At 40.2% G+C, this 25,942-nt stretch overlaps 1 protein-coding gene across 2 annotated transcripts in view; it reads right to left on the bottom strand.

The window, feature by feature from the left end:
* The window catches only part of AMN1 (antagonist of mitotic exit network 1 homolog), a 77,036-nt gene extending 57,759 nt beyond the window's left edge, over positions 1–19,277 (bottom strand). Inside the window, exon 1 of one of the 2 annotated variants that reach the window (XM_052640728.1) lies at positions 19,189–19,277. Coding sequence is in view for 1 of the 2 variants with exons in the window: in XM_052640727.1 (XP_052496687.1) it covers positions 19,169–19,206 (38 nt within the window). In the remaining variant the exon portion in view is untranslated. Of the gene's footprint in view, positions 1–19,168 lie in introns of both variants that reach the window. The other variant, XM_052640727.1, reaches the window with a different exon arrangement.
* Positions 19,278–25,942: the final 6,665 nt, after the last annotated feature.

Below are 25,942 nucleotides of genomic sequence, written 5' to 3'. Positions count from 1 at the left end.
TATCTGGAATAAACTTTGCTAAATAAAAGCCAACTTAAATGTGTCAGTTTAATAAAACAGGCTTGTCCTCAGGGTTGTCAATATTAAATATAATGTGAACACACAACCATTTCTACCAAGGTAATAGTCAAAGAAGTTTGTGCTATTTCTATGCTACAAAATTTGTCAGCAAGAAAAACAATATAAGATGATTATTAGCTGTTTAATGTTTAAGGCCAAGCATACTTATTAAAAACAAGTAGATTAAATAGATATAAGATAAAAGTTTATACTAAGTTAAATTAAATGATGGATATTCATTACCTATCATAGCTTTTCTAGACCAATTCTAAATATGATAATATACTGAAACATTAATTTTTACCTACTTTTGGCTTTTTAATTTTTACAATTGCTTTATTTTTTAATTTAAAAAAATATTTATTATTATTATTTTATTTTTAGTTATGTTGGATCTTAGTTGCAATACTTGGGATCTTGCTGGTGGCACAAAGGCTCTTCATTGCAGTGTGAGGGCTTCTCTCTAGTTGTGGTGTGCAAGATTAATTTCCCTGCAGCATGTGGAATCTTAGTTTCCCAACGAGGGATTGAACTCAACTCCCCTGAATTGGGAGGCAGATTCTTAACCACTGGACAACTGGAGAAGTCTCTACTGAGGTTGAGTAATAAACATGCCTCTTGCAGATTAAAAAAATTACACAATAGAAAATGTGAACAGGCCAGTTATGAATCTGAATTAAATTGAATCAGTAATTTAAAAATCTCCCAACAAACAAAACTTCAGGACCAGATGGCTTTATAAGCGAATTCTACCAGAAATTTAGGAAAAAAGTTAACAAGTTTATTTGTTCCTCCCAAATAAATCCAAAAAATTGCAGACCAAGGAACACTTCCAAACTCATTCTGTGAGTGAATATCATCAATCTGATACCCAAACCAGACAAAAATATCACAAATAAGAAAATTACAGGCCAACATCACTGATGAACATAAATGTGAAAATCCTCATCAAAATATTAGCAAGTTGAATTAAATAGTACATTAAAAGAGTCATCAGGGATGGGATGAATCAATCTCATCCTTGAATAGTTGAATATCCACAAAGAAATCAATGAGTTATACCACATTACCATACTGAAGAAAAATATCATCGTCTCAATAAATGTATAAAAACTTTTGACAAAATTCAACATCTATTTATGATAAAAACTCTCAACAAAGTTGGTATAGAAGTAATGTACCATGACATAATAAAGGCCATATATGAAAAGCCCACATCTAACATCATATTCAACAGCGAAAAGTTGAAGGCAATTCCTCTAAGACAAGGAACAAGACAAGGATACCACTCTCACCAATTCTATTCAATGTAGTATTGTAAGTCCGAGCCACAGCAATCAGAAAAGAAAAAGAAATAAAAGGAATCAACATAAGAAGGGAAGAATTAAAACCATCACTGTTTGCAGATGACATGGTACTACACATAGAAAATCCCAAAGCCACCATCTAAAACACCATATTTGATCAGTGAATTCAGTAAACTTGCAGGATACGATATACAGAAATCTGTTGCATTTCTGAATATTAACAATGAACTATCAGACAGAGGAATTAAAAAAAACAATCCCACGTTCAACTACATCAAAAAGAATAAAATACCTAGGAATAAATATAACTAAGGAGGTAAAAGATCTGTACTTAGAAAACTATAAAGTACTGATGAAAGAAATTGAAGATGATACAAATAGATGAAAAGATATACTGTTTTCATGAACTGAAAGAATTAATATTGTTGCAATGATCATACTACTCAAGGCCATCTACAGATTCTATGCAATTCCTATCAAAACACCACTGGCATTTTACAGAGAACTAGAAAAAATAATCTGACAATCTGTACGGAAACACAAAAGACCCCTCAACAGCCAAAACAACCTTGAGTAAGAAGGACACAGATGGAAGCATCATGCTTCCTGATTTCATACTGTACTACAAAGCTACAGAAATCAAAACAGTATTGTACTGGCACAAAAGCAGACACATTAGGTTAAATGGAGCAGAATACAAAGTCCAGAAATAAACATTTTTGGTCAGTTAAACTATGACACAGGGGCAAGAACATACAATGAGGAAAAGACTGTCTCTTCAATAAGCATTCCTGGGAAAATTGAACAGTTACATTTAAAGAAATAAAATTAGAACATTTCTCATACCATATGTAAAAATAAACTCAAACTGGGTTAAAGACTTCAATGAAAGGCCTGAAACCATAAAAATCCTAGAATAAAACATAGGTAGTTAAGCTCTCTGACACTGGTCCTAGCAATACTTGTAGGGTTATTTCTCCTCAGGCAAGGGAAACAAAAGCAAACATAAAAAAATGAGACTAAATTAAACTAAAAAGGTTTTGCAGAGTGAAGGAAACTATCAACAAAACAAAAGGCCACCTAGTGAATATAAAGATATTTGCAAACAATATAACTGATAAGGGGTTAATATCCAAAATATACACAGAATTCATACATCTCAACATTAAAAAACAAACAACTTAAAAAATGAGCAGAGGACCGGAATAGATACATTTCCAAAGAAGACACACAGATGGCCAAGAGGCACCTGAAGAGATGATCATTTCACTAATCATCAAGGAAATATGAATCAAAACCATGAGATATCAACTCACACCTGTTAGAATGGACATTATCAAAAAGAGAAGTAACAAGTGTTGACAAGGATGTGAAGAAAAGGGAAGCCCTGTGCACTGCTGGTGAGAATGTAAATTGGTGCAGCCACTATAGAAAACAGTATGGAGATTCCTCAAAATGTTAAAAATAGAACCACCATGTGATCCAGCAATCCCACTCGTAAGTATTTATCTTTAGAAAACAAAAACTAAAAAGATATATACTACACTACGTTCAATGCAGCATTACTTATAATAAAGATATGGATGCAACCTAAGCACTCATCAAGAGATGAATGGATAAAAATGTGATATATATTACAAAATGGACTATTACTCAGCCATTAAAAAGAATGAAATATAGCCATTTGTGACAATATGAATGGGCCTAGAAGGCATGATGCTTAAGTGAGATAAGTCAGACAAAGACAAATACTATGTAATTTCACTTATATGTGAAATCTAAAAAACAAAACTGAACATAACAAAACAGATATAGCTACAGATATAGAGAACAAACAGATGGCTGCCAGAGGGGAGGGGATGGGTTGGGGAAGAAATAGATGAGGGGGATTAAGAGGTATAAACTTCTAGTTTAAAAATAAATGAGTCATGGGTATGAAATACATAGTATATAGAATATAATCAATAACTATAAAATATCTTTATATGGTGAGATATTATAACTAGATTTATTGTGGTTATTACTTTGAAATGTGTAGAAATACTGAATCACTATTTTGTGTAACAGGAACTAATACAGTGTTGTAGGACAAGTATACTTTAAAAACAAAAAACAAATTTATAGAAAGATATCAGATTTGTGATTACCAGAAGCAGGGGGAATTGAATGAAGGCATTAATCTTTAAGGTACAAACTTGCAGTTATAGGACAAATAGGTGCTAGGGATGGAATGTACAACATGGCAAATACAATTAACACTGTATGTCACACATAAAAGTTGTTATGAGAATAATTCCTAAGAGTTCTCATCATGAGAAAAATCTTTTTTTTTCTATTTTATTTTGTATCTATATAAGATGACAGATAATTCACTGAACTTACTGTATGTGTCAGTCAAGTCATTATGCAGTATATTTCAAACTTACACAGTGCTGCATGTCAATTATTTCTCAATGAAACTGTGAGAAAAAGTTGTACTGTAAAAAAAAGTCTCTAAAAATATGTTTTGTAATTATGTATTCATGAATTTGCTAATCTACTACAGGATGCTGCTATATGATAGACAGTTCAACAACTGCATGCTTCTGAGTTTCCACTGGAAAATAAATGTTAATAAAAGTTAAATTTAATAATCATATATAAAAATAAATACTAGAAACAAAAATGAAAGAAAACAACTTTGTATATAAGGTATGAGAGAGAAATGGGATGTATTTCTATATGAAAGTGAAAGTCGATCAGTTGTGTCCAACTCTTTGAGACCCCACCGATGGTGGCCTGCCAGGCTCCTCTGTCCATGGAATTCTCCAGACCAGACTGGAGTGGGTAGCTGCTTCCTTCTCCAGGGGATCTTCCTGACCAAGAAATCAAACCCAGGTCTCCTGTACTGCAGGCAGATTCTTTACCAATGGAGCCACCAGGGAAGCCCCAAAAGACTGGAGTAGGTAGCCTATCCCTTCTCCAGGGCATCTTCCTGACCCAGGAATTGAACTGGGGTCTCCCCATCACAGGTGGATTCTTTACAAACTGAGCTATCAGGGAAGAATATGTAAAGAATACAGGTTGTGTTTTTGTTATGGAAAGAAAGGGAGTAATTTTATATAGTAACTTTGTAAAGTAAAATTACTGATTACTCCAAAATGAGCAAAAGGACTAATACAAAGTCTAAATGAATATAGAAAGTTGCTTGTTTATAAATTTTATGTTGAAAGGTGGAATTTAGCTAAACTTAAATAGATTTACTTATAAGAGTTTTAAAAATGAGCTCAGTAATAAACTGATACAAATTGGAGGTACCCTGCCCCCTGTGTTAAAAAGTAGATTACTGATCTACTCTTAATATTATAAAAGGTTTTTCTTTACCTTTTGTGTAATCTATCTAGAAACTAAAGATTCTGGGGGGCAGTCCAGGATGGTGGAGGAACAGGATGGGGAGGCCACTTTCTCCCCAACAAATTCATCAAAAGAATATTTAAACGTTGAGTAAATTCCACAAAACAACTTCTGAATGCCGGCAGAGGATATCAGGCACCTACTGTCTTTGAAAGGAGGTAGGAAAAAATATAAAAGACAAAAAGAGAGACAAAAGAGGTAGGGATGGGAGCTCCGTCCCGGGAAGGGAGTCTTAAAAAGAGAGAAGTTTCCAAACACCAGGAAACACTCTCACTGCCGAGTCTGTGGCGAACCTTGGAACCACAGAGGGCAACATAACTGGGAGGAAAAATAAATAAATAATTAAAACCCACAGATCACGTGCCCAGCGGTAACTCCCCTAGCAGAGAAGCAGCACAGATGCCTGCACCCACCACTAGCAAGCAGAGGCTGGGCAGGGAGGTGCAGGCTGCATTGCTTAGAGTAGGGACCGGGCCTGAATGCCCTGAGGGCAATCTGAGGGAACTAACTTGGGCTAGCAAACCAGACTGTGGGATACCTACCATGCGAAAGCCCTAATGTAACACACTGTCAGGCCCACTCACAGAACAAAGGACTGAACAGAGACAGCTGGCTGCAGACCACCCCCCTTTGGTGACCAGCAGCCAGAGCTGGAAGGGGGCAATCGCAGCCCCAGAGAGACATTATCTACAAAACTGCAAGCAGGCTTCTTTGCTAACTAAGACTTCTTGGGGTTCTGGATTTCAACATCCACCTGAGAAGGTGTGCCGGTTGTACCTCTGGAAGACCCAGCGGCAGGGATGGGGGAGGTGATAAGTCACAGCAACCACGCTCGCCAAACACCTCATCACCTGAGCTGCTCGGACCTGGGAAGGGCACAAAATGCAAGCCCAACCAAGTCTGTGCCTCTGAGGACTACCCCAGCGCGTGAACCTGAGCAGCTTAGACCTGGGAGGTCATGCAGCCCAGGGCTGGCCTTGGATGGTTCCCAGTGGAGCAACCTAGAGCCTGAACAGTGTGGGCAGGGAGGGCACACGCGCCATGAGCAGGGGCAGGCCCAGTGTGGCTGAGACATTGCAAGCACACGCCAGTGTTATTTGTTTGCAGCGTCCCTCCCTCCCCACAGTGTGACTGAACAAGTGAGCCTAAAAAAGCGTCCACCACGGCCCCCTGTGTCAGGGAGGAAATCAGACACTGAAGAGACCAGCAAACAGAAGAAGCTAAAACAGAGGGAACTGTCTTGGAAGTGACAGGTGCAATAGATTACAACCCTGTAGTTAGTACCAACTACATAGGAAGGGGCCTATAGATCTTGAGAAATATAAGCTGGCTCAAGGAACTAGCTAAAAATGAACTGACCCCACACTGCCCACAACACCACCAGAGAAAGTCCCAGATATATTTTTACTATTTTTACTATCATTATTAAAAATTTTTTAAGTCCTCTATTACTCCTTTAATTTTCATTTTTATACCCTACTATTACTTTGCAAAAAAAAAGAGACCCTATTTTTTAAAGCAAACTTCATATATATATATTTTTATAATTTTTGTGACTTTTTTTTTCTTTTTTTCTTTCCTTTAATATTGTATTTTTGAAAATCCAACCTCTACTCTAGATTTTTAATCTTTGCTTTTTGGTATTTGTTATCAATTTTGTACCTTTAAGAACCCAATCTTCAGCACCCATTTTTACTTGGGAGTGAGATTACTGGCTAGACTGCTCTCTCCCCCTTTGGACTCTCCTTTTTCTCCACCAGGTCACCTTTCTCTCCTCCCTCCCCCTTCTCTTCTCTACCCAACTCTGTGAATCTCTTTGTGTGTTCCAGACAGTGGAGAACACTTAGGGAACTGATTACTGGCTGGATCTGTCTCTCTTCTTTTGATTCTTTCTTTATCCTCCTGGCCACCTCTGTCTCCTTCCTCCCTCTTCTCTTCTCTGTATAACTCCATGAACATCTCTGAGTGGTCCAGACTGTGGAGCACACATAAGGAAGTGATTACTGGCTAGCTTGCTCTCTCATCTTTGGATTCCACCTCATCTCATCCTGGTCACCTCTATCTCCCTCCTCCTTCTTCTCTTCTCCATGTAACTCTGGGAAGCTCTCTGGGTGTCCCTCACTGTGGAGAAACTTTTCATCTTTAACCTAGATGTCTTATCAAGGGTGCTGTATAGATGGAGAAGTCTTGAGGTTACTGTAAAAATAAGACTGAAAACCAGAAGCAGGAGGCTTAAGTCCAAACCCTGGGAACACCAGAGAACTCCTGATTCCAGGGAACATAAATTGACAGGAGCTCATCAAATGCCTCCACACCTACACTGAAACCAAGTACCACCCAAGGGCCAACAAGTTCCAGAGCAAGACATACCATGCAAATTCTCCAGCAACATAGGAACACAGCCCTGAGCTTCAATATACAGGCTGCCCAAAGTCACTCCAAACCCATTGACATCTCATAATTCATTACTGAACACTTCATTGCACTCCAGAGAGAAGAAATCCAGCTCCACCCACCAGAACACCGACACAAGCTTCCCTAACCAGGAAACCTTGACAAGCCACATGTACAACCCCACCCACAGTGAGGAAACTCCACAATAAAGAGAACTCCACAAACTGCCAGAATACAGAAAGGCCACCCCACAAACAGCAATATAAACAGGATGAAGAGACAAAGGAATACCAAGCAGGTAAAGGAACAGGATAAATCCCCACCAAACCAAACAAAAGAGGAAAAGATAGGGAATCTACCTGATAAATAATTCCGAATAATGATAGTGAAAATGATCCAAAATCTTGAAATCAAAATGGAATCACAGATAAATAGTCTGGAGACAAGGATTGAGAAGATGCAAGAAAGGTTTAACAAGGACCTAGAAGAAATAAAAAAGAGTCAGTACATAATGAATAATGCAATAAATGAGATCAAAAACACTCTGGAGGGAACAAACAGTAGAATAACGGAGGCAGAAGATAGGTCTAGTGAAGTCGAAGATAGAATAGTAGAAATAAATGAATCAGAAAGGAAAAAAGAAAACCAAATTAAAAGAAATGAGGACAATCTCAGAGACCTCCAGGACAGTGTTAAATGCCCCAACATTCAAATCATAGGAGTCCCAGAAGAAGACAAAAAGAAAGACCATGAGAAAATACTTGAGGAGATTATAGTTGAAAACTTCCCTAAAATGGGGAAGGAAATAATCACCCAAGTCCAAGAAACCCAGAGAGTCCCAAACAGGATAAACCCAAGGCAAAACACCCCAAGACACATATTAATCAAATTAACAAAGATCAAACACAAAGAACAAATATTAAAAGCAGCAAGGGAAAAACAACAAAAAACACACAGGGGACTCCCATAAGGATAAGAGCTGATCTTTCAATAGAAACTCTTCAGGCCAGGAGGCAATGGCAGGACATACTTAAAGTGATGAAAGAAAATAAACTACAGCCCAGATTACTGTACCCAGCAAGGATCTCATTCAAATATGAAGGAGAAATCAAAAGCTTTACAGACAAGCAAAAACTGAGAGAATTCATCAGCACCACCAAACCAGCTCTCCAACAAATGCTAAAGGATCTTCTCTAGACAGGAAACACAAAAAGCATGTATAAACTCAAACCCAAAACAATAATGTAAATGGCAACGGGATCATACTTATCAATAATTACTTTAAACTTAAATGGGTTGAGCCCCAACCAAAAGACAAAGACTGGCTGAATGGACACAAAAACAAGACCCCTATATATGTTGTCTACAAGAGACCCACCTCAAAACAGGGGACACATACAGACTGCAAGTGAAGGGCTGGAAAAAGATATTCCATGCAAATAGAGACAAAAAGAAAACAGGAGTAGCAATACTCATATCAGAGAAAATAGACTTTAAAACAAAGGCTGTGAAAAGAGACAAAGAAGGACACTACATAATGATCAAAGGATCAATCCAAAAATAAGATATAACAATTATAAATATATATGCACTCAACATAGGAGCACCACAATATGTAAGACAAATGCTAACAAGTATGAAAGGGGAAATTAACAATAACACAATAATAGTGGGAGACTTCAATAACCCCACTCACACCTATGGATAGATCAATTAAACAGAAAATTAACAAGGAAACACAAACTTTAAATGATACAATTGATATCTATAGGCCATTTCACCCCAAAACAATGAATTTCACCTTTTTCTCAAGCACACACAGAACCTTCACCAGGATAGATCACATCCTGGGCCATAATCTAGCCTTGATAAATTCAAAAAAACTGAAATCATTCCAAGCATCTTTTCTGACCATGATGCAGTAAGATTAGATCTCAATTACAGGAGAAAAACTATTAAAAATGCCAATATATGGAGGCTGAACAACATGCTACTGAATAACCAACAAATCACAGAAGAAATCAAAAAAGAAATCAAAATATGCATAGAAATGAATGAAAATGAAAACACAACAACCCAAAACCTGTGGGACACTGTAAAAGCAGTGCTAAGGGGAAGGTTCATAGCAATACAGGCATACATCAAGAAACAAGAAAAAAGTCAAATAAATAACCAAATTCTACACCTAAAGCAACTAGGAAAAAAAAAAGAAATGGAGAACCCCAGAGTTAGTAGAAGGAAAGAAATCTTAAAAATTAGTGCAGAAATAAATGCAAAAGAAACAAAAAAGACCATAGCAAAACTCAACAAAGCCAAAAGCTGGTTCTTTGAAAGGATAAATAAAATTGACAAACCATTAGCCAGACTCATCAAGAAACAAAGGGAGAAAAATCAAATCAACAAAATTAGAAATGAAAATGGAGAGATCACAACAGACAACACAGAAATACAAAGGACTGTAAGAGACTACTATCAGCAATTATATGCCAATAAAATCGACAACTTGGAAGAAATGGACAAATTCTTAGAAAAGTACAACTTTCCAAAACTGAACCGGGAAGAAATAGAAAATCTTAACAGACCCATCACAAGCACGGAAATTGAGACTGTAATCAGAAATCTTCCAGCAAACAAAAGCCCAGGTCCAGATGGCTTCACAGCTGAATTCTACCAAAAATTTCGAGAAGAGCTAACACCTATCCTACTCAAACTCTTCCAGAAAATTGCAGAGGAAGGTAAACTTCCAAACTCATTCTATGAGGCCACCATCACCCTAATACCAAAATCTGACCAAGATGCCACAAAAAAAGAAAACTACAGGCCAATATCACTGATGAACATAGATGCAAAAATCCTCAGCAAAAATCCTCAACAAATTTCTAGCAATCAGAATCCAACAACACATTAAAAAGATCATACACCATGACCAAGTGGGCTTTATCCCAGGGATGCAAGGATTCTTCAATATCCACAAATCAATCAGTGTAATACACCACATTAACAAATTGAAAAATGAAAGCCATATGATTATCTCAATAGATGCAGAGAAAGCCTTTGACAAAATTCAACATCCATTTATGATAAAAACTCTCCAGAAAGCAGGAATAGAAGGAACATACCTCAACATAATAAAAGCTATATATGACAAACCCACAGCAAACATTATCCTCAATGGTGAAAAATTGAAAGCATTTCCCCTAAAGTCAGGAACAAGACAAGGGTGCCCACTTTCACCACTACTATTCAAAATTTTGGCCATAGCAATCAGAGCAGAAAAAGAAATAAAAGGAATCCAAATTGGAAAAGAAGAAGTAAAACTCTCACCGTTTGCAGATGACATGATCCTCTACATAGAAAACCCTAAAGACTCCACCAGAAAATTACTAGAACTAATCAATGAATATAGTAAAGTTGCAGGATATAAAATCAACACACAGAAATCCCTTGCATTCCTATACACTAATAATGAGAAAATAGAAAGAGAAATTAAGGAAACAATCACATTCACCTTTGCAATGAAAAGAATACTTAGGAATATATCAACCTAAAGAAACTAAAGACCTATATATAGAAAACTATAAAACACTGGTGAAAGAAATCAAAGAGGACACTAATAGATGAAGAAATATACCATGTTCATGGATCGGAAGAATCAATATAGTGAAAATGAGTATACTTCCCAAAGCAATCTATAGATTCAATGCAATCCCTATCAAGCTACCAACGGTATTTCTCACAGACCTAGAACAAATAACTCCACAATTTGTATGGAAATAAAAAAGAACCTCGAATAGCCAAAGCAATCTTGAGTAAGAAGAATGGAACTGGAGGAATCAACCTGCCTGACTTCAGGCTCTACTACAAAGCCACAGTCATCAAGACAGTATGGTACTGGCACAAAGACAGAAATATAGATCAATGGAACAAAATAGAAAGCCCAGAGATAAATCCATGCACCTATGGACATCTTATCTTTGACAAAGGAGGCAAGAATATACAATAGAGAAAAGATAATCTCTTTAACAAGTGGTGCTGGGAAAACTGGTCAACCACTTGTAAAAGAATGAAACTAGAACACTACCTAACACCATACACAAAAACTCAAAATGGATTAAAGATCTAAATGTAAGACCAGAAACTATAAAACTCCTAGAGGAGAACATAGGCAAAACACTCTCTGACATAAACCACAGCAGGATCCTCTATGACCCACCTCCCAGAATATTGGAAATAAAAGCAAAAATAAACAAATGGAAGCTCATTAAAATTAAAAGCTTCTGCACAACAAAGGAAACTATAAGCAAGGTGAAAAGACAGCCTTCAGAATGGGAGAAAATAATAGCAAATGAAGAAACTGACAAACAACTAATCTCAAAAATATACAAGCAACCCCTTCAGCTCAATTCCAGAAAAATAAACGACTCAGTCAAAAAATGGGCCAACGAACTAAACAGACATTTCTCCAAAGAAGACATACAGATGGCTAACAAACACATGAAAAGATGCTCAACATCACTCATTATCAGAGAAATGCAAATCAAAACTGCAATGAGGTACCATTTCACGCCAGTCAGAATGGCTGTGATCCAAAAGTCTACAAGCAATAAATGCTGGAGAGGGTGTGGAGAAAAGGGAACCCTATTACACTGTTGGTGGGAATGCAAACTAGTACAGCCACTTTGGAGAACAGTGTGGAGATTCCTTAAAAAACTGCAAATAGAACTGCATTATGACCCAGCAATCCCACTGCTGGGCATACACACCGAGGAAACCAGAATTGAAAGAGACACGTGTACCCCAATGTTCATCGCAGCACTGTTTATAATAGCCAGGACATGGAAGCAACCTAGATGTCTATCAGCAGATGAATGGATAAGAAAGCTGTGGTACATATACACAATGGAGTATTACTCAGCCATTAAAAAGAATACATTTGAATCAGTTCTAAGGAGGTGGATGAACCTGGAGCCTATTATACAGAGTGAAGTAAGCCAGAAAGAAAAACACCAATACAGTATACTAACGCATATATATGGAATTTAGAAAGATGGTAACGATAACCCTGTATGCAAGACAGCAAAAGAGACACAGATGTATAGAACAGTCTTTTGGATTCTGTGGGAGAGGACAAGGGTGGGATGTTTGGGAGAATGGCATTGAAACATGTATAATATCATATGTGAAACGAATCACCAGTCCAGGTTCAATGCATGATACAGGATGCTTGGGGCTGGTGCATTGGGATGACCCAGAGGGATGGTACAGGGAGGGAGGAGGGAGGGGGGTTCAGGATGGGGAACACATGTATACCTGTGGTGGATTCATGTTGATGTATGGCAAAATCAATACCATATTGTAAAGTAATTAGCCTCCAATTAAAATAAATAAATTTATAATAAAAAAATAAAGATTCTGTGTCTTAGCAAAATAATTTCCTATGCGTCATGTTATCTTTATCAGGTCTGTAATTAGTTAGGAAAACTGAACCTTTGCAACATTACAAAAGTTAAGGCTTTTTGGTTTTACAAAGAAAAAAATTATTTATTTTACACTAATTTTTGTCTGAATTTTCATACTGTTCACGGGGTTCATGGGGTTCTCTAAAGAGCCTCTTGATGAAAATAAAAGAGGAGAGTGAAAAACTTGCCTTAAAACTCAACATTCAAAAAACTAAGATCATGGTATCTGATCCCATCACTTCATGGCAAGTAGATGGGGAAACAATGGAAACAGTGAGACTTTATTTTTTTGGGATCCAAAATCACTGCACATGATGACTCCCACCATGAAATTAAAAGACACTTGCTCCTTGGAAGAAAAGGTATGACCAACCTAAACAGCATACTCAAAAGCAGAGACATTACTTTGCTGACAAAGGTCTGTCTAATCAAAGCTATGGTTTTTCCAGTAGTCATGTATGGGATGTGAGAGTTGGACCATAAAGAAGGCTGAGCACAGAAGAATTGATGCTTTTGAACTGTGGTGTTGGAGAAGACTCTTGAGAATCCCTTGGACTGCAAGGAGATCAAACCAGTCAACCCAAAGGAAACCAATCCTGATTATTCATTGTAAGGACTGATGCTGAAGCTGTAGCTCCAATAGTTTGGCCACCTGATGCAGAGTCAACTCATTGGAAAAGACCCTGATGCTGGGAAAGATTGAAGGTGGGAGGAGACGGGGACAACAGAGGATGAGATGGTTGGATGCCATCACCGACTCGATGGACAAGAGTTTGAGCAAGCTCCAGGAATGGCTGATGGACAGGGAAGCCTGATGTGCTACAGACCATGGGTTGCAAAGAGTCAGACACAACTGAGTGACTGAACAACAGCAAAATGTTATTAATATGTGTTCCAGAAATTACATGTAATTCTTAGAAATCTGACCCATCCTAGTATAATGTTATCAGTCATCTTAAAATATTGTATGTCATAGAAATAACTGAATTTATCTGACAATTTTATCATTTTTTTAAATAGGGAACTCTCATCAGGTCTTTAACCATGGCTATTTTTAAGTCTTTTGTCATTCACAGAGAGTTATTGTTCTACTCTTAATTCTTCTTGGAAAGCATTTACAATCAACTATAGGCCAGAAAAACAAACTGGTTCCAAATAGGAAAAGGAGTACGTCAAGGCTGTATATTGTCACCCTGCTTATTTAACTTATATGTAGAATACATCATGAGAAACACTGGGTTGGATGAAACACAAGCTGGAATCAAGATTTCCAGGAGAAATATCAATAACCTGTTATGCAGATGACACCACCCTTATGGCAGAAAGTAAAGAGGAACTAAAAAGCCTCTTGATGAAAGTGAAAGAGGAGAGTGAAAAAGCTGGCTTAAAGCTCAACATTCAGAAAACGAAGATCATGGCATCTGGTCCTATCGCTTCATGAGAAATAGATGGGGAAACAGTGGAAAGAGTGTCACACTTTATTTTGGGGGGCTCCAAAATCACTGCAGATGGTGACTGCAGCCATGAAATTAAAAGACACTTACTCCTTGGAAGGAAAGTTATGACCAACCTAGATAGCATATTCAAAAGCAGAGATATTACTTTGCCAACAAAGGTCTGTCTAGTCAACGCTATGGTTTTTCCAGTGGTCATGTATGGATGTGAGAGTTGGATCGTCATGTATGGATGTGAAGAAAGCTGAGCACCGAAGAATTGATGCTTTTGAACTGTGTTGGAGAAGATTCTTGAGAGTCCCTTGGACTGCAAGGAAGTCCAACCAGTCCATTCTGAAGGAGATCAGTCGTGGGTATTCATTGGAAGGACTGATGCTGAGGCTGAAACTCCAGTACTTTGGCCACCTCATGCAAAGAGTTGACTCACTGGAAAAGACCCTGATGCTGGGAGGGATTGGGGGCAGGAGGAGAAGGGGACGACAGAGGATGAGATGGCTGGATGGCATCACCGACTCGATGCACATGAGTCTGGGTGAACTCCAGGAGTTGGTGATGGACAGGGAGGCCTGGCATGCTGCGATTCATGGGGTCGCAAAGAGTCGGACACGACTGAGCGACTGAACTGAACTGAACTGATAGGCCCGAATGCTTTGTCTTTGTGGAGAGTCACAGAAAGGACCCTGACAAGTACTCTAGAATATAGCTTTCTGATAACTTTATGGTCATACCAGTAAACTGAGTAAGAATTTCTAGAACTCTAATGGAGAAACTGCTTAATTCATAAAACTGCTAACCCAAGATTAGGGAAAATAAAGATTAATGCCAAGGGCCCAAATGAACTGATGAAAATAACTAACTTTTATGACATTTCTTGAAACACTGTTGTTATTTAATGCTTGTTTTCCAGATTTAAAAATCTTTTTTTCCCTCTCCTTCTAAATTATCTAAACCTACAATTTGGTATACTTCTATAAACAAAAATGAAATATTTTTCTTTCTCTCCTTATCTGATTCCTTCAGAATTAAAACAAATTTTAAAAACCCTGTTATTGACTATTCCTATTTTCATGGCAGTAGATATTTGCATAAATTCAATAAGAATTTGTTTTCCCTGTAATAGGACATAACTGCTAAGTCCTTCACTTGGCTTCTTAGCAAAAAGAGGCTTTTAAAGATGTAACCTGAGTTTCCTTGTTAAGTCAGTTTTTAGTATCTAAAGTTGACTTTAATATATATATATATATGTTTATTTGTTTTTGGCTCCTTAGTTGTCGCACGAGGGATCTTTTGTTGGCATGAGGGATCTTTTGTTGCCACACAGGCTCCAGAGATAGCAGGCTCCACAGTGGTGGTACATGGGGGCTTATTTGCCCTAGGGCGTGTGGGATCTTACTTCCTTACCAGGGATTGGATCTGGGTCCACTGTATTGGAAGGTGGATTCTTAACCACTGGACCACCAGAGAAGTTCCTAAAGTTAACTCTATAGAGTCAATAAAAGCCCTTGGATATTACCAAAGCTTTGATTGGAATATCATATTTGAGAATGCACATAAAATCTATTCTTGCTGTACTTATGTAAATAACAAGTCAGGTTTAAAGAGACTAGACTTATTTTACAAACAAATTACTTTGGTAAAAGTGACTATAGAAAGAAACATTATGTTTAAACAGAAAACTTTGGCATACCCATAATCAAATTCTAGTCCTGCTTATTTTCTTTGGGTTTTTGTTTCTAACTGTAAACTGGACTGGATCCTGAACTCTTGCGGTTTTCTCTAAAATCTGACTACAACTCTCCAAACTAATATTTTCAACTTTCTCCCACCCTTCTGACTTGAAATTAAAACTAAAACTGTTCTTTTCCTCAAACCCTACAAGATAAAGCTATAGGTCTTGACACAGACTTCAGAGAATTCACCACAGTGGATCATGCATAGACAAAAAAACAACCTTCATACTTACTTCAGAACACCTGATGACATCATCACTGACATTCAAACCGCAAACCAGGAAAATCTATCAGTTTAAAACTGCCATCTTCATTCCACCATCTAAAAATCTAAGCTCAGCTCCAAAAATTTTCTTGACTGGCTGCTCTCTAGACTCAACAACTACACTTATACTTTGTTCCAACTAATCTTTAATCTTTGTCTTTCGTTTGTTTCCACAGTAATACTTATTAACTAACTGATTGCTTATACCATATAGAAGCTTACTTACATGGAAGCTTACCTATCATACCTTCCTAAAATAAGGCATCTTCATGTTAATCCCATCCTAAGTAACCATGACATAGTTCAGTACTATAAGACACTAATGTAATACTAAAAGGCTTATTTCCACCAGGTCCATAAAGCTTTCTGTGGTCTGCTTCTTAAACAAGACAATGCCTCATATATTAAAATCTAGAGACTCAGTTTATTGGAAAAGACACCAACAAAAAATTGCACTTAAATCTCACTAAGAGAGACCTTATCCTCTGAAAAACTCTATAATCACAGCAAGAATCTAGAAATTCTTTAGCCAGAGTTGTTTTAGACAACTGCATAGCCTTAGACACCCTAACTACCCAAGATGGAGGTGCATGTACTATTGTAAGAGAGCAAGATGAGCACAGCCCTTAGCAGGCAGCCATTGCTGTGCCTCACTACTCTGCACTCTGTTACTAGGCAACAGGTCTTGCTCAGTCATTGCTCAGTGCCCCAGTGGGCCCTGTCCACAAGTAACTGTCAATGAGGGACCATTAGGGAAGTGATTTACCCAAAGGTCATTGGTGTGGTGGTCATTAGGTGAATAGTGAGGTAAGAGGCAGATTCAGGCCTTCTCCTGAAAGGAGGCCCTCCAGCTCACTTAGCCTTGGGCCAGCAGGTGAGCTGGAGCGCCCAGGGAACACACTAAGAACTGTGTTCTTCTATAGGGCTCCAGAGCCCTTACTAAGGCCCTCCACTAGCCTTGGCCCAGGACTTGAACCTGGTCTCCCCATCTAGGTGGCTTGAGGAGACTGAGGGTCAGTGGGGTTGAGTGCCTGGCTCCCTCAGAGATGACATCTGGGCAAGATGTGGGAACCTGGCCCTGAGAGAACTGCCAACTGAGATCTGCCTCCTGGGCTCTTGGAGGGTGAAAGCTGTGCTTTGGGATCCTGCCCTTTCTTGTCAAGACACAGAATAACATTCATTTGGTGGAGATTTACAGGAATGTTACATGACCATCACCTGACCTCAAGAGCAAAGGATCTTACACAAAATGTTTGTAACAACTAACCACACCCCCGCCCCCCCTCACCTTTTACTTTTAAAGGGGCTTTCTGAGAGCTTTCAGTAACTTTGGGGTTCTTAGGGCGTGAACCACCCATCTCCTTGTATGAATCTGTAATAAATCTCTGTTTCAAACTCTAATGTTTTAGTATTGATGGCCCTCACTGGGCACATGGACTTGTGATTCGTTAACAGCATAACTGGTTTAAAAAAAAAAGTTTCTATGTTAATATCCCAAAAAAGATCTGAAAGACTAGATGCCAATCTTTCAACAAATTGGCAACACTTCTGAAATAGGGGTTCAATCCCTGGATCAGGAAGATCTCCTGAAAAAGGAAAACGCCAACCCACTCCAGTATTCTTGCCTGGAGAATTCCATGTACAGTGGACCCTGGCAGGCTACAGTCCATAGGGTCGCAAAGAGTCAGACATGACTTAGGTGACTTAACACACACACACTTCTCTTGATTATTTAGTTGGAAATCTCTGCTCTGGAGAATCCTTTTCAATACCTGGCTATCATCTTAGCCTCCTTAATGCATTGTATCCTCTCTAGAGTTCTAAATGTCTTCAGTGGCTACTCACACATGAAATGTTATCCATTAGTGTTAGACAACTGGAAGAACACAAAGATCCTACTGCCAGTGTCCAGGGTGACTATGCAACTGCCGGTAAGGGCAATTACAAAACCATCCATCCCAATGCCTACATTGAAGCAGTAGTGAGAGTAACACTATATTGGTTCACTCTTAGCTTGCTGAGAGAATGACTGAAAGTTGGGGATTTTTTAAAATAAAATAAATCGAGATGAGGCTTGAAAAATCCCTCAAGGTGACCAAACCAGTTAAGTCACATAAGCAAAACCAAATCTAGTTTATATCATGAACAGAAGTGAAACTTATTTCTTGTAAATGCCTCTGACAATCAACTTAAATCGTCTTCTTAAAATAGCCTAATCACTTTAAACCAATCTCCTACCATCTGTAAACTCCTAATGTCATAAACCATTGCAAAGGTTAAAGAACTTCCTTATGCTCACTTTATAAGCCATCCTATAATGACATGCCTATAAAATATTCATATCAAGTTAAGCTCTCTGAGATTTCTTTTAATACTAGGCAGTTACAGGCCATAGCGTTACAGGGAGGAGTAAATTTAAACCTAAATCCTTAGAAGACTGCCCAGTAGTAAAAGAAATTTCAGAGACCTTAACTTGATACGAATATTTTACAGGCATAGAAAATCCCCATGGACAGAGGAGCCTGGCTGGCTACAGTCCATGTGGTCGTAGAGTCAGACACGACTGAGCGACTAAGCACAGCATAACGCCATGAGACAGGTAGCTGTTATTATATTAACTTTGTAAGGTTAAGCTACTCTCCCATAGTCATACAGCTGGAGAATGGTAGACCCGGGTGCTGAACCCAGCAAGCGCAATCAGGGATTTAAGCGCTGCGTCAAAGAATCAATAATTATCCCCATTACAGCAACTGGGTGTAACTCTGCTGAAGGCTTTTGAGAGCCCCATCCAGTGTTTTGTTTTGTTTTACTAAGGCTTTTAGCTCCCGCCAGAGACAGGCCACTGCCAGGATTCGCCTGGGCGAGGAGCTGTCAAGGCTGAGTTCGGACACCTATCGGGGGACAGAGGGGCAAGCCTGCCGGGCAGCCCACTTGGCACGATTTTTCTCAGCCAGGATAGGACAAATCACGGACCCACGAGCAGAAACAGCCTGTGGACCTCCTCGATGGGAGGCACGAAGGGGGCGGGGATGGGGTGCCGTGACGGGTGGCGGGCGCGGGCTGTGCCGGGGCGGGGCGAGAGGAAGGCAGGCCGGGGCGGACTCACAGATCCAGGAGCTGACTGACCCGCTGGGGGCTGGGCATCGCGGCCGCCCTTCGGAGCCTCTTCCACGGTCCCGGGGCCGCGGAGATTCAGCCAGAGACCGCCTGTCAACTCCCGCCTCCAGCGCAAAGCGTAGTCCCTCGTGACGTCACCCGCCTCTTCCGGTGACAGGCGCCGGCGCGCTCGTGACTACAGAGGGATAGCGTAGCCCCTTCTGGGCGGAACCCTGGACGCTGCGCCGGAGACACAGTGTGATAAACCAGAGGGAAGTCTTGGGCTCTGAGAAGGACTGCGTGAGCTGTCATTCTGCAGTCCCTCTGGCGCGGCTCCGGCGGTACCCCCTGGTGGGCTAGCCCGGCGCCGGACCTCTCCTAGTACCTCCTGGAACCTCGCGGCTCTACGCGTGGCCGCTGTTATTACAGGGGTGCATTCCATGCTGGGCCCAGCGTTAGTGGATGCACACCGGAGACCCTCTTAGATACAGAAACCATGACCGTCAAAGGGCGTGTTTTAGAGGACTGGAGAGTGACGTTTATCGAGCACTTCCTATAAGAAAGTGAGCACTTTCAATAGTTAACCATATTCTGGTCTTCCCTGATGGTACCGTGGATAAGAATCAGCCTGCCAACGCAGGGGGCATGGGTTTAATCCTTGGTCGAGGAGGATTCCACAGGCGTCAGAGTAACTAAACCCGTGAGCCACAACTACTGAAGCCTATTTTACTAGAGCCTGTGCTCCAGAAGAAAAGCCACTACAAGGAAGAGTAGCCTCCTACCCACTACTGCAACTAGTGAAAGCCTGCATGCAGCAACAAAGACCCAGCATAACCAAAAATAATAAAAAATTAACCATATTCTTTTAATCCTGTGAAATCGGAATTTGTTGTTGTTAGTCAGGTTGTGTCCAACTCTTTGCGACCCCATGGACTGCAGCTCGCCAGGCTTCCCTGTCCTTCACCATCTCTCGGAGCTTGCTCAAACTCATGTCCATTGAATCGGTGATGCCATCCTATCATCTCATCCTCTCTCGCCCCCTTCTTCTCCTGCCTTTTGTCTTTCCAGCATCAAGGTCTTTTCCAATGAGTTGGCTCTTTGCATCAGGCGGCCAAAGTATTGGAGCTTCAGCTTCAGCATCAGTCCTTCCAATGAATAATCAGGATTGATTTCCTTTAGGATTGACTGGTTTGATCTGCTGCTGTTCAAAGGACTCTCAAGAGTCTTTCCCAACACCACAAGTCGAAAGCATCAACTCCTTGGTGCTCAGCCTTCTTCATGGTCCAACTCTCACATCCATACATGACTATGGGAAAAACCATAGCTTTGACTGTATGGACGTTTGTGGGCAAAGTGATGTCTCTGCTTATTAATACACTCTCTAGGTATGTCATAGCTTTTCTTCCAAGGAGCAAGTGTCTCTTCATTTCATGGCTGCCAGCACCGTCCACAGTGATTTTGGAGCCCAGGAGAAATCAAACCAGTCAATCCTAAAGGAAATCAGTCCTGAACATTTATTGGAAGGACTGATGCTGAAGCTGAAACTCCAATATTTTGGCCGCCTGATGCAAAGAGCCAACTCATTGGAAAAGGCCTTGATGCTGGGAAAGATAAAAGGCAGGAGGAGAAGTGTGCAACAGAGGATGAGATGGTTGGAAGGCATCACTAACTTGATGGACATGAATTTGAGCAAGCTCTGGGAGTTGGTGATGGACAGGGAAGCCTGGTGTACTTCAGTCCATGGGGTCACAAAGAGTCAGATGTGACTGAGCCGCTGAAATGAACTGAACTGAACTGTTTCCATTTTTTCCGCCTCTATTTGCCATGAAGTGATGGGGCTGGATGCCATGATCTTAGTTTTTTGAATGCTGAGTTTCAGTTAGCTTTTTCACTCTCCACTTTCACCTTCATCAAGAGTCTCTTTAGTTCCTCTTCCTTTTCTTCCATAAGGGTGGTGTCATTTCCATATCTGAGATTATTGATACTTCTTTCCCGATATTGAACCAGTTGTTGTTCCATGTCCAGTTCTAACTGTTGCTTCTTGACCTGCGTACAGATTTCTCAGGAGACAGGTAAGGTGGTCTGGTATTCCCATCTCTTTAAGAGTTTTCCACAGTTTGTTGTGATCCACAGAGTTAAAGGCTTTAGCATAGTCAGTGAAGCAGAAGCAGATGTTTTCCTGGAATTCTCTTGCTTTTTCTATGATCCAACAAATGTTGGCAATTTGATCTCTGATTCCTCTGCCTTTTCTAAATCTAACTTGTACATCTGGAAGTTCTTGGTTCACATACTGTTGAAGCCTGGCTTGAAGGATTTTGAGCATGATCTTGCTAGCATTTGAAATGAGTGCAATTGTATAGTAGTTTGCACATTTTTGCCATTGCCCTTCTTTGGGATTGAAATGAAAACTGACCTTTTCCAGTCCTGTGGCCATTGCTGAGTTTTCCGAATTTGCTGGCATATTGAATGCAGCACTCTCACAGCATCATATTTTAGGATTTGAAATAGCTCAACTGGAATTCCATCACCTCCACTAGCTTTGTTCGTAGTGATGCTTCTTAAGGCCCACTTGACTTTGCACCCCAGGATGTCTGGCTCTAGCTGAGTGATCACACCATCGTGGTTATCTGCATCATGAAGATCTTTTTTCTATAGTTCTGTGTATTCTTGCCACCTCTTCCTAATATGTTCTGCTTCTGTTAGGTTCACACCGTTTCTGTCCTTTATTGTGCCCATCTATGCAGAAATGTTCCCTTGGTAATTGGAATTATTTAGCTTTATTTTACAGATGAGAACACTACATGACTGCAAAAAGCTCAGTAAGAATTTCATCATAGAGGGGGCTTGTGTTCAAATCAGAAAGAATTCTAAAGGGGAAACTTTCACTTGGTGGAATTCTCTCTACTTGGTTATACTGCAGAGTACTTGCTACTTTTCAATTCTTCTTTGTAAATTAATTTGTCATTTATATGTCTTCCTTTTGCAGACTTTTGAAAGTTGGAAGACAGTATTGTTCATTTCTTCAAGATGCTGCTTATTCAATCACCACACTTTTACCAGTGCTGAAGGAGGGCAAGAATTGTGCTGGGTGTTAAGAATTCGGTGGTGAACACTTGAACCAGACAAATAAAAGGGAAATCAAAATAACTGTTAAATGCTAAAATGGAGTTAGTTTTATTGAAACACCCTGGAGGGGTGGGAGTGGAGAGCAGATCAGAGAGAAAAACATAGTCTGTTAGGGACTGCAAACAGTTTGGGGTTGCTGCAATGGCGAGTGGTGAGAGGCAAGTATAAACAAAGAAATAGGCACTTTTTCTATGAAGGATGAGATATTAATAGTATACACATTTTTGTTTTTGTGGGACATACTTTCTCACTGAATCAAACTGGGCTCTTGCTCATCCTAGCTGAAGCCAAGCCAATCTACCCACAGTGGACTGTGGTGAGAGAAAGTACAAGGCTCCAAGCAAGGAAAACAGGCAGCTGATTTGCCAAACATCAGAATTTCCCTCATGGCTTTCAGGCAAGAGTTCTTAAAGACAACCCTGAGGGTGAGGGTGGGCTTCCCAGGTGGCTCAGTGATAAAGAATCTGCCGGCCAATGTCAAAGACATGAATTTGATCCCTGGGTTGAAGAGATCCCCTAGAGAAGGAAATGGCAACCCATTCCAGTATTCTTGCCTGGGAAATCCCATGGACAGAGTAGCCTAGTGGGCTACAGTCCATGGGGTCGCAAAAGAGTCAGACACAACTTGGCAACTAAACAACAGTAGAGGATTGCGGGGGGCGCTCCGCAGAAAGAGAGAGGCAGTGGAACTTCCCTCACCAAAGCCAAGGGGTCCTGAGGAGAGGTGAGCCTGCTGTCCGCCAACCCAGCCCCTCCGAGAGCGAGAGACAATCAGACACGACAGGCATTCTGTCTAAGCAGTTCCGCTTTATTGCCACAAACTCTTGGTTTATATAGGCAAGCAAGGGGGTTTTTGCGAGGGACTTTCCATAGTTGCGCCAATCACGTTAAAGGTCAAATCATCATGTGCCTTCATTATAACAGGAGTCTATAGTGCTCACGCCCTGTCCACATGCACGGAAATCAAGAGAGCCAATCAAAAACTGTAACATAGACCACGCCCCTATCTCTTCCGCCAGGCGCCATCTTAGTTTCCAACCGCAAAGCTAACCCATCTTTTTTAAGGTTTCCCATTTAGGGCCCCACAGAGGATGAGGGCAGCAGGTGTGTGATCAGCTTGAGGAAATTTTTTCTGATTGGTCAGTGGTGAGGTAACAGGATGACTGATGTTTGCTGCTGCTAAGTTGCTTCAGTCATGTCCTACTCTGTGCGACCCCAGAGATGGCATCCCGCCAGGCTCCCCCGTCCCTGAGATTCTCCAGGCAAGAATACTGGAGTGGGTTGCCATTTCCTTCTCCAATGCATGAAAGCGAAAAGTGAAAGTGAAGTCGTTCAGTCGTGTCTGACTCTTCGCGACCCCCTGGACTGTGGCCCACCAGGCTCCTCCGCCCACTCTTCCAGGCAAGAGTACTGGAGTGGGTTGCCATTGCCTTCGCTGGACTGATGTTTGGGGAATCTTAATTATCAGCCTTCTGGCTTCTGCCCATTGTAGGGGAGGGATTGATTTTACTTTCTTTAAACAACATTATAATATTATTCATTTGAACTTGTGAGTTATAAAACTTAGACCCTGTGGTGTTGGCCAGACCTCCAGGGACTCAAGAGTTCCCAGACCTACTCCCTTTCTTATCTAAAATGCCTTCTGACTTGGTGAGCTTGCAGGCAGGCACAGAATCCCAGCAGTGTCCAGACAGGCCAGAGGCCTGCTCTCCTACTTCTGAAGCCTGAACACAACTTCCTCCATGTTAATTTCCTAACAGTCAGCCTCAAGATTGTTTAGGCTGTAGAGCACAGGAATGAAGCTAAAATGAGCAGTCTTCTTAATTCTATAAATCAAATATTAATAGCAGTTCTAGATAGTCAATAGAAACAGTGATCAAAGAAACATTTATGGGTTAAACAATGCAGAAAACAATTTTTGAGCAATAGGGGATTTAGTAAAGAAAAAATCCCATGAAAGAGAAATTTGTTTTTGTATATCAGCTCCTACATCTATTAACGTATTTGCAGCAATAGTAGTAATAACAGAATGTTCTATCAAGGTACAATTATGTTTATCAATAAATTTTGCGACTCTTTGATTCCCTACAAAATCTTACTTAAGGAGAAGCTAATATTGGGAACAGAAAGAGTAGGGAATAACATTTGAGTTCACAATACCGGAGTTCTCATGGGGGAATAAGAAAAAATAAATAGGTGATACCCTTCCAATATCAGGGCTTCCCTGGTAGCTCAGATGGTAAAGAATCCGCTGCAATGCAGGAGACCTGGGTTTGATCCCTAACTCAGGAAGATTCCCTGGAGAAGGGAATGGCTACCCCTCCAGTATTCTTACCTGAGAAATTTCAGACAGAGGAGTGTGGAAAGCTATGGTCCATGAGGGGTCATGAAGAGTTGGACATGACTGAGCGACTAACACTTTCACACTACTATCACTTTCAATATAAATGATCAATGTGTGTTAGGCATCTGAGAAAAGGTGTTCCTAAAATAACAGGATGATCGCTGTTTATTTGCAAGGCAAACCATTCAATATCACAGTAATCCAAGTCTATGCCCCAACCAGTAACGCTGAAGAAGCTGAAGTTGAAGGGTTCTATGAAGACCTACAAGGCCTTTTAGAATTAACACCCCAAAAGATGTCCTTTTCATTATAGAGGACTGGAATGCAAAAGTAGGAAGTCAAGAAACATCTGGAGTAACAGGTAAATTTGGTATTGGAATGTGGAATGAAGCAGGGCAAAGACTAATAGAGTTTTGCCAAGAAAATGCACTGGTCATAGCAAACACCCTCTTCCAATAACACAAGAGAAGACATCACCAGATGGTCAACACCGAAATCAGATTGATTCTATTCTTTGCAGCCAAAGATGGAGACGCTCTATACAGTTAACGAAAACAAGACCGGGAGCTGACTGTGACTCAGATCATGAACTCCTTAATGCCAAATTCAGACTTAAATTGAAGAAAGTAGGGAAAACCACTAGACCATTCAGGTATGGCCTAAATCAAACCCCTTATGATTATACAGTGGAAGTAAGAAATAGATTTAATGGACTAGATATGATAGAGTACCTGACGAACTATGGACAGAGGTTCATGACATTGCACAGGAGACAGGGATCAAGACCATCCCCATGGAAAAGAAAGGCAAAAAAGCGAAATCGCTGTCTCAGTAGGTCTTACAAATAGTTGTGAAAAGAAGAGAAGCAAAAAGCAAAGGAGAAAAGGAAAGATATAAGCATCTGAATGCAGAGTTCCAAAAAATAGCAAGGAGAGATAAGAAAGCCTTCCTCAGTGATCAATGCAAAGAAATAGATGAAAACAACAGAATGGAAAAGACTAGAGATCACTTCAAGAAAATTAGAGATACCAAGGGAACATTTCATGCAAAGATGGGCTCGATAAAGGACAGAAATGGTATGGACCCAACAGAAGCAGAAGATATTAAAAAGGGGTGGCAAGAATACAAGAAGAACTGTACAAAAAAAATCTTCATGACCGATATAATCATGACAGTGTGATCACTCACCTATAGCCAGACATCCTGGAATGTGAGGTCAAGTGGGCCTTAGAAAGCATCACAACGAACAAAGGGAGTAGCGGTGATGGAATTTCAGTTGAGCTATTTAAAATCCTGAAAGCGAATGCTATGAAA

This window comes from Budorcas taxicolor, chromosome 5 (genome assembly GCF_023091745.1).
Source record: "Budorcas taxicolor isolate Tak-1 chromosome 5, Takin1.1, whole genome shotgun sequence".
Classification (NCBI taxonomy): Eukaryota; Metazoa; Chordata; class Mammalia; order Artiodactyla; family Bovidae; genus Budorcas; species Budorcas taxicolor.
Note: the sequence above shows the minus strand (reverse complement) of the source record. Positions and strands in the feature narration are given on the sequence as shown.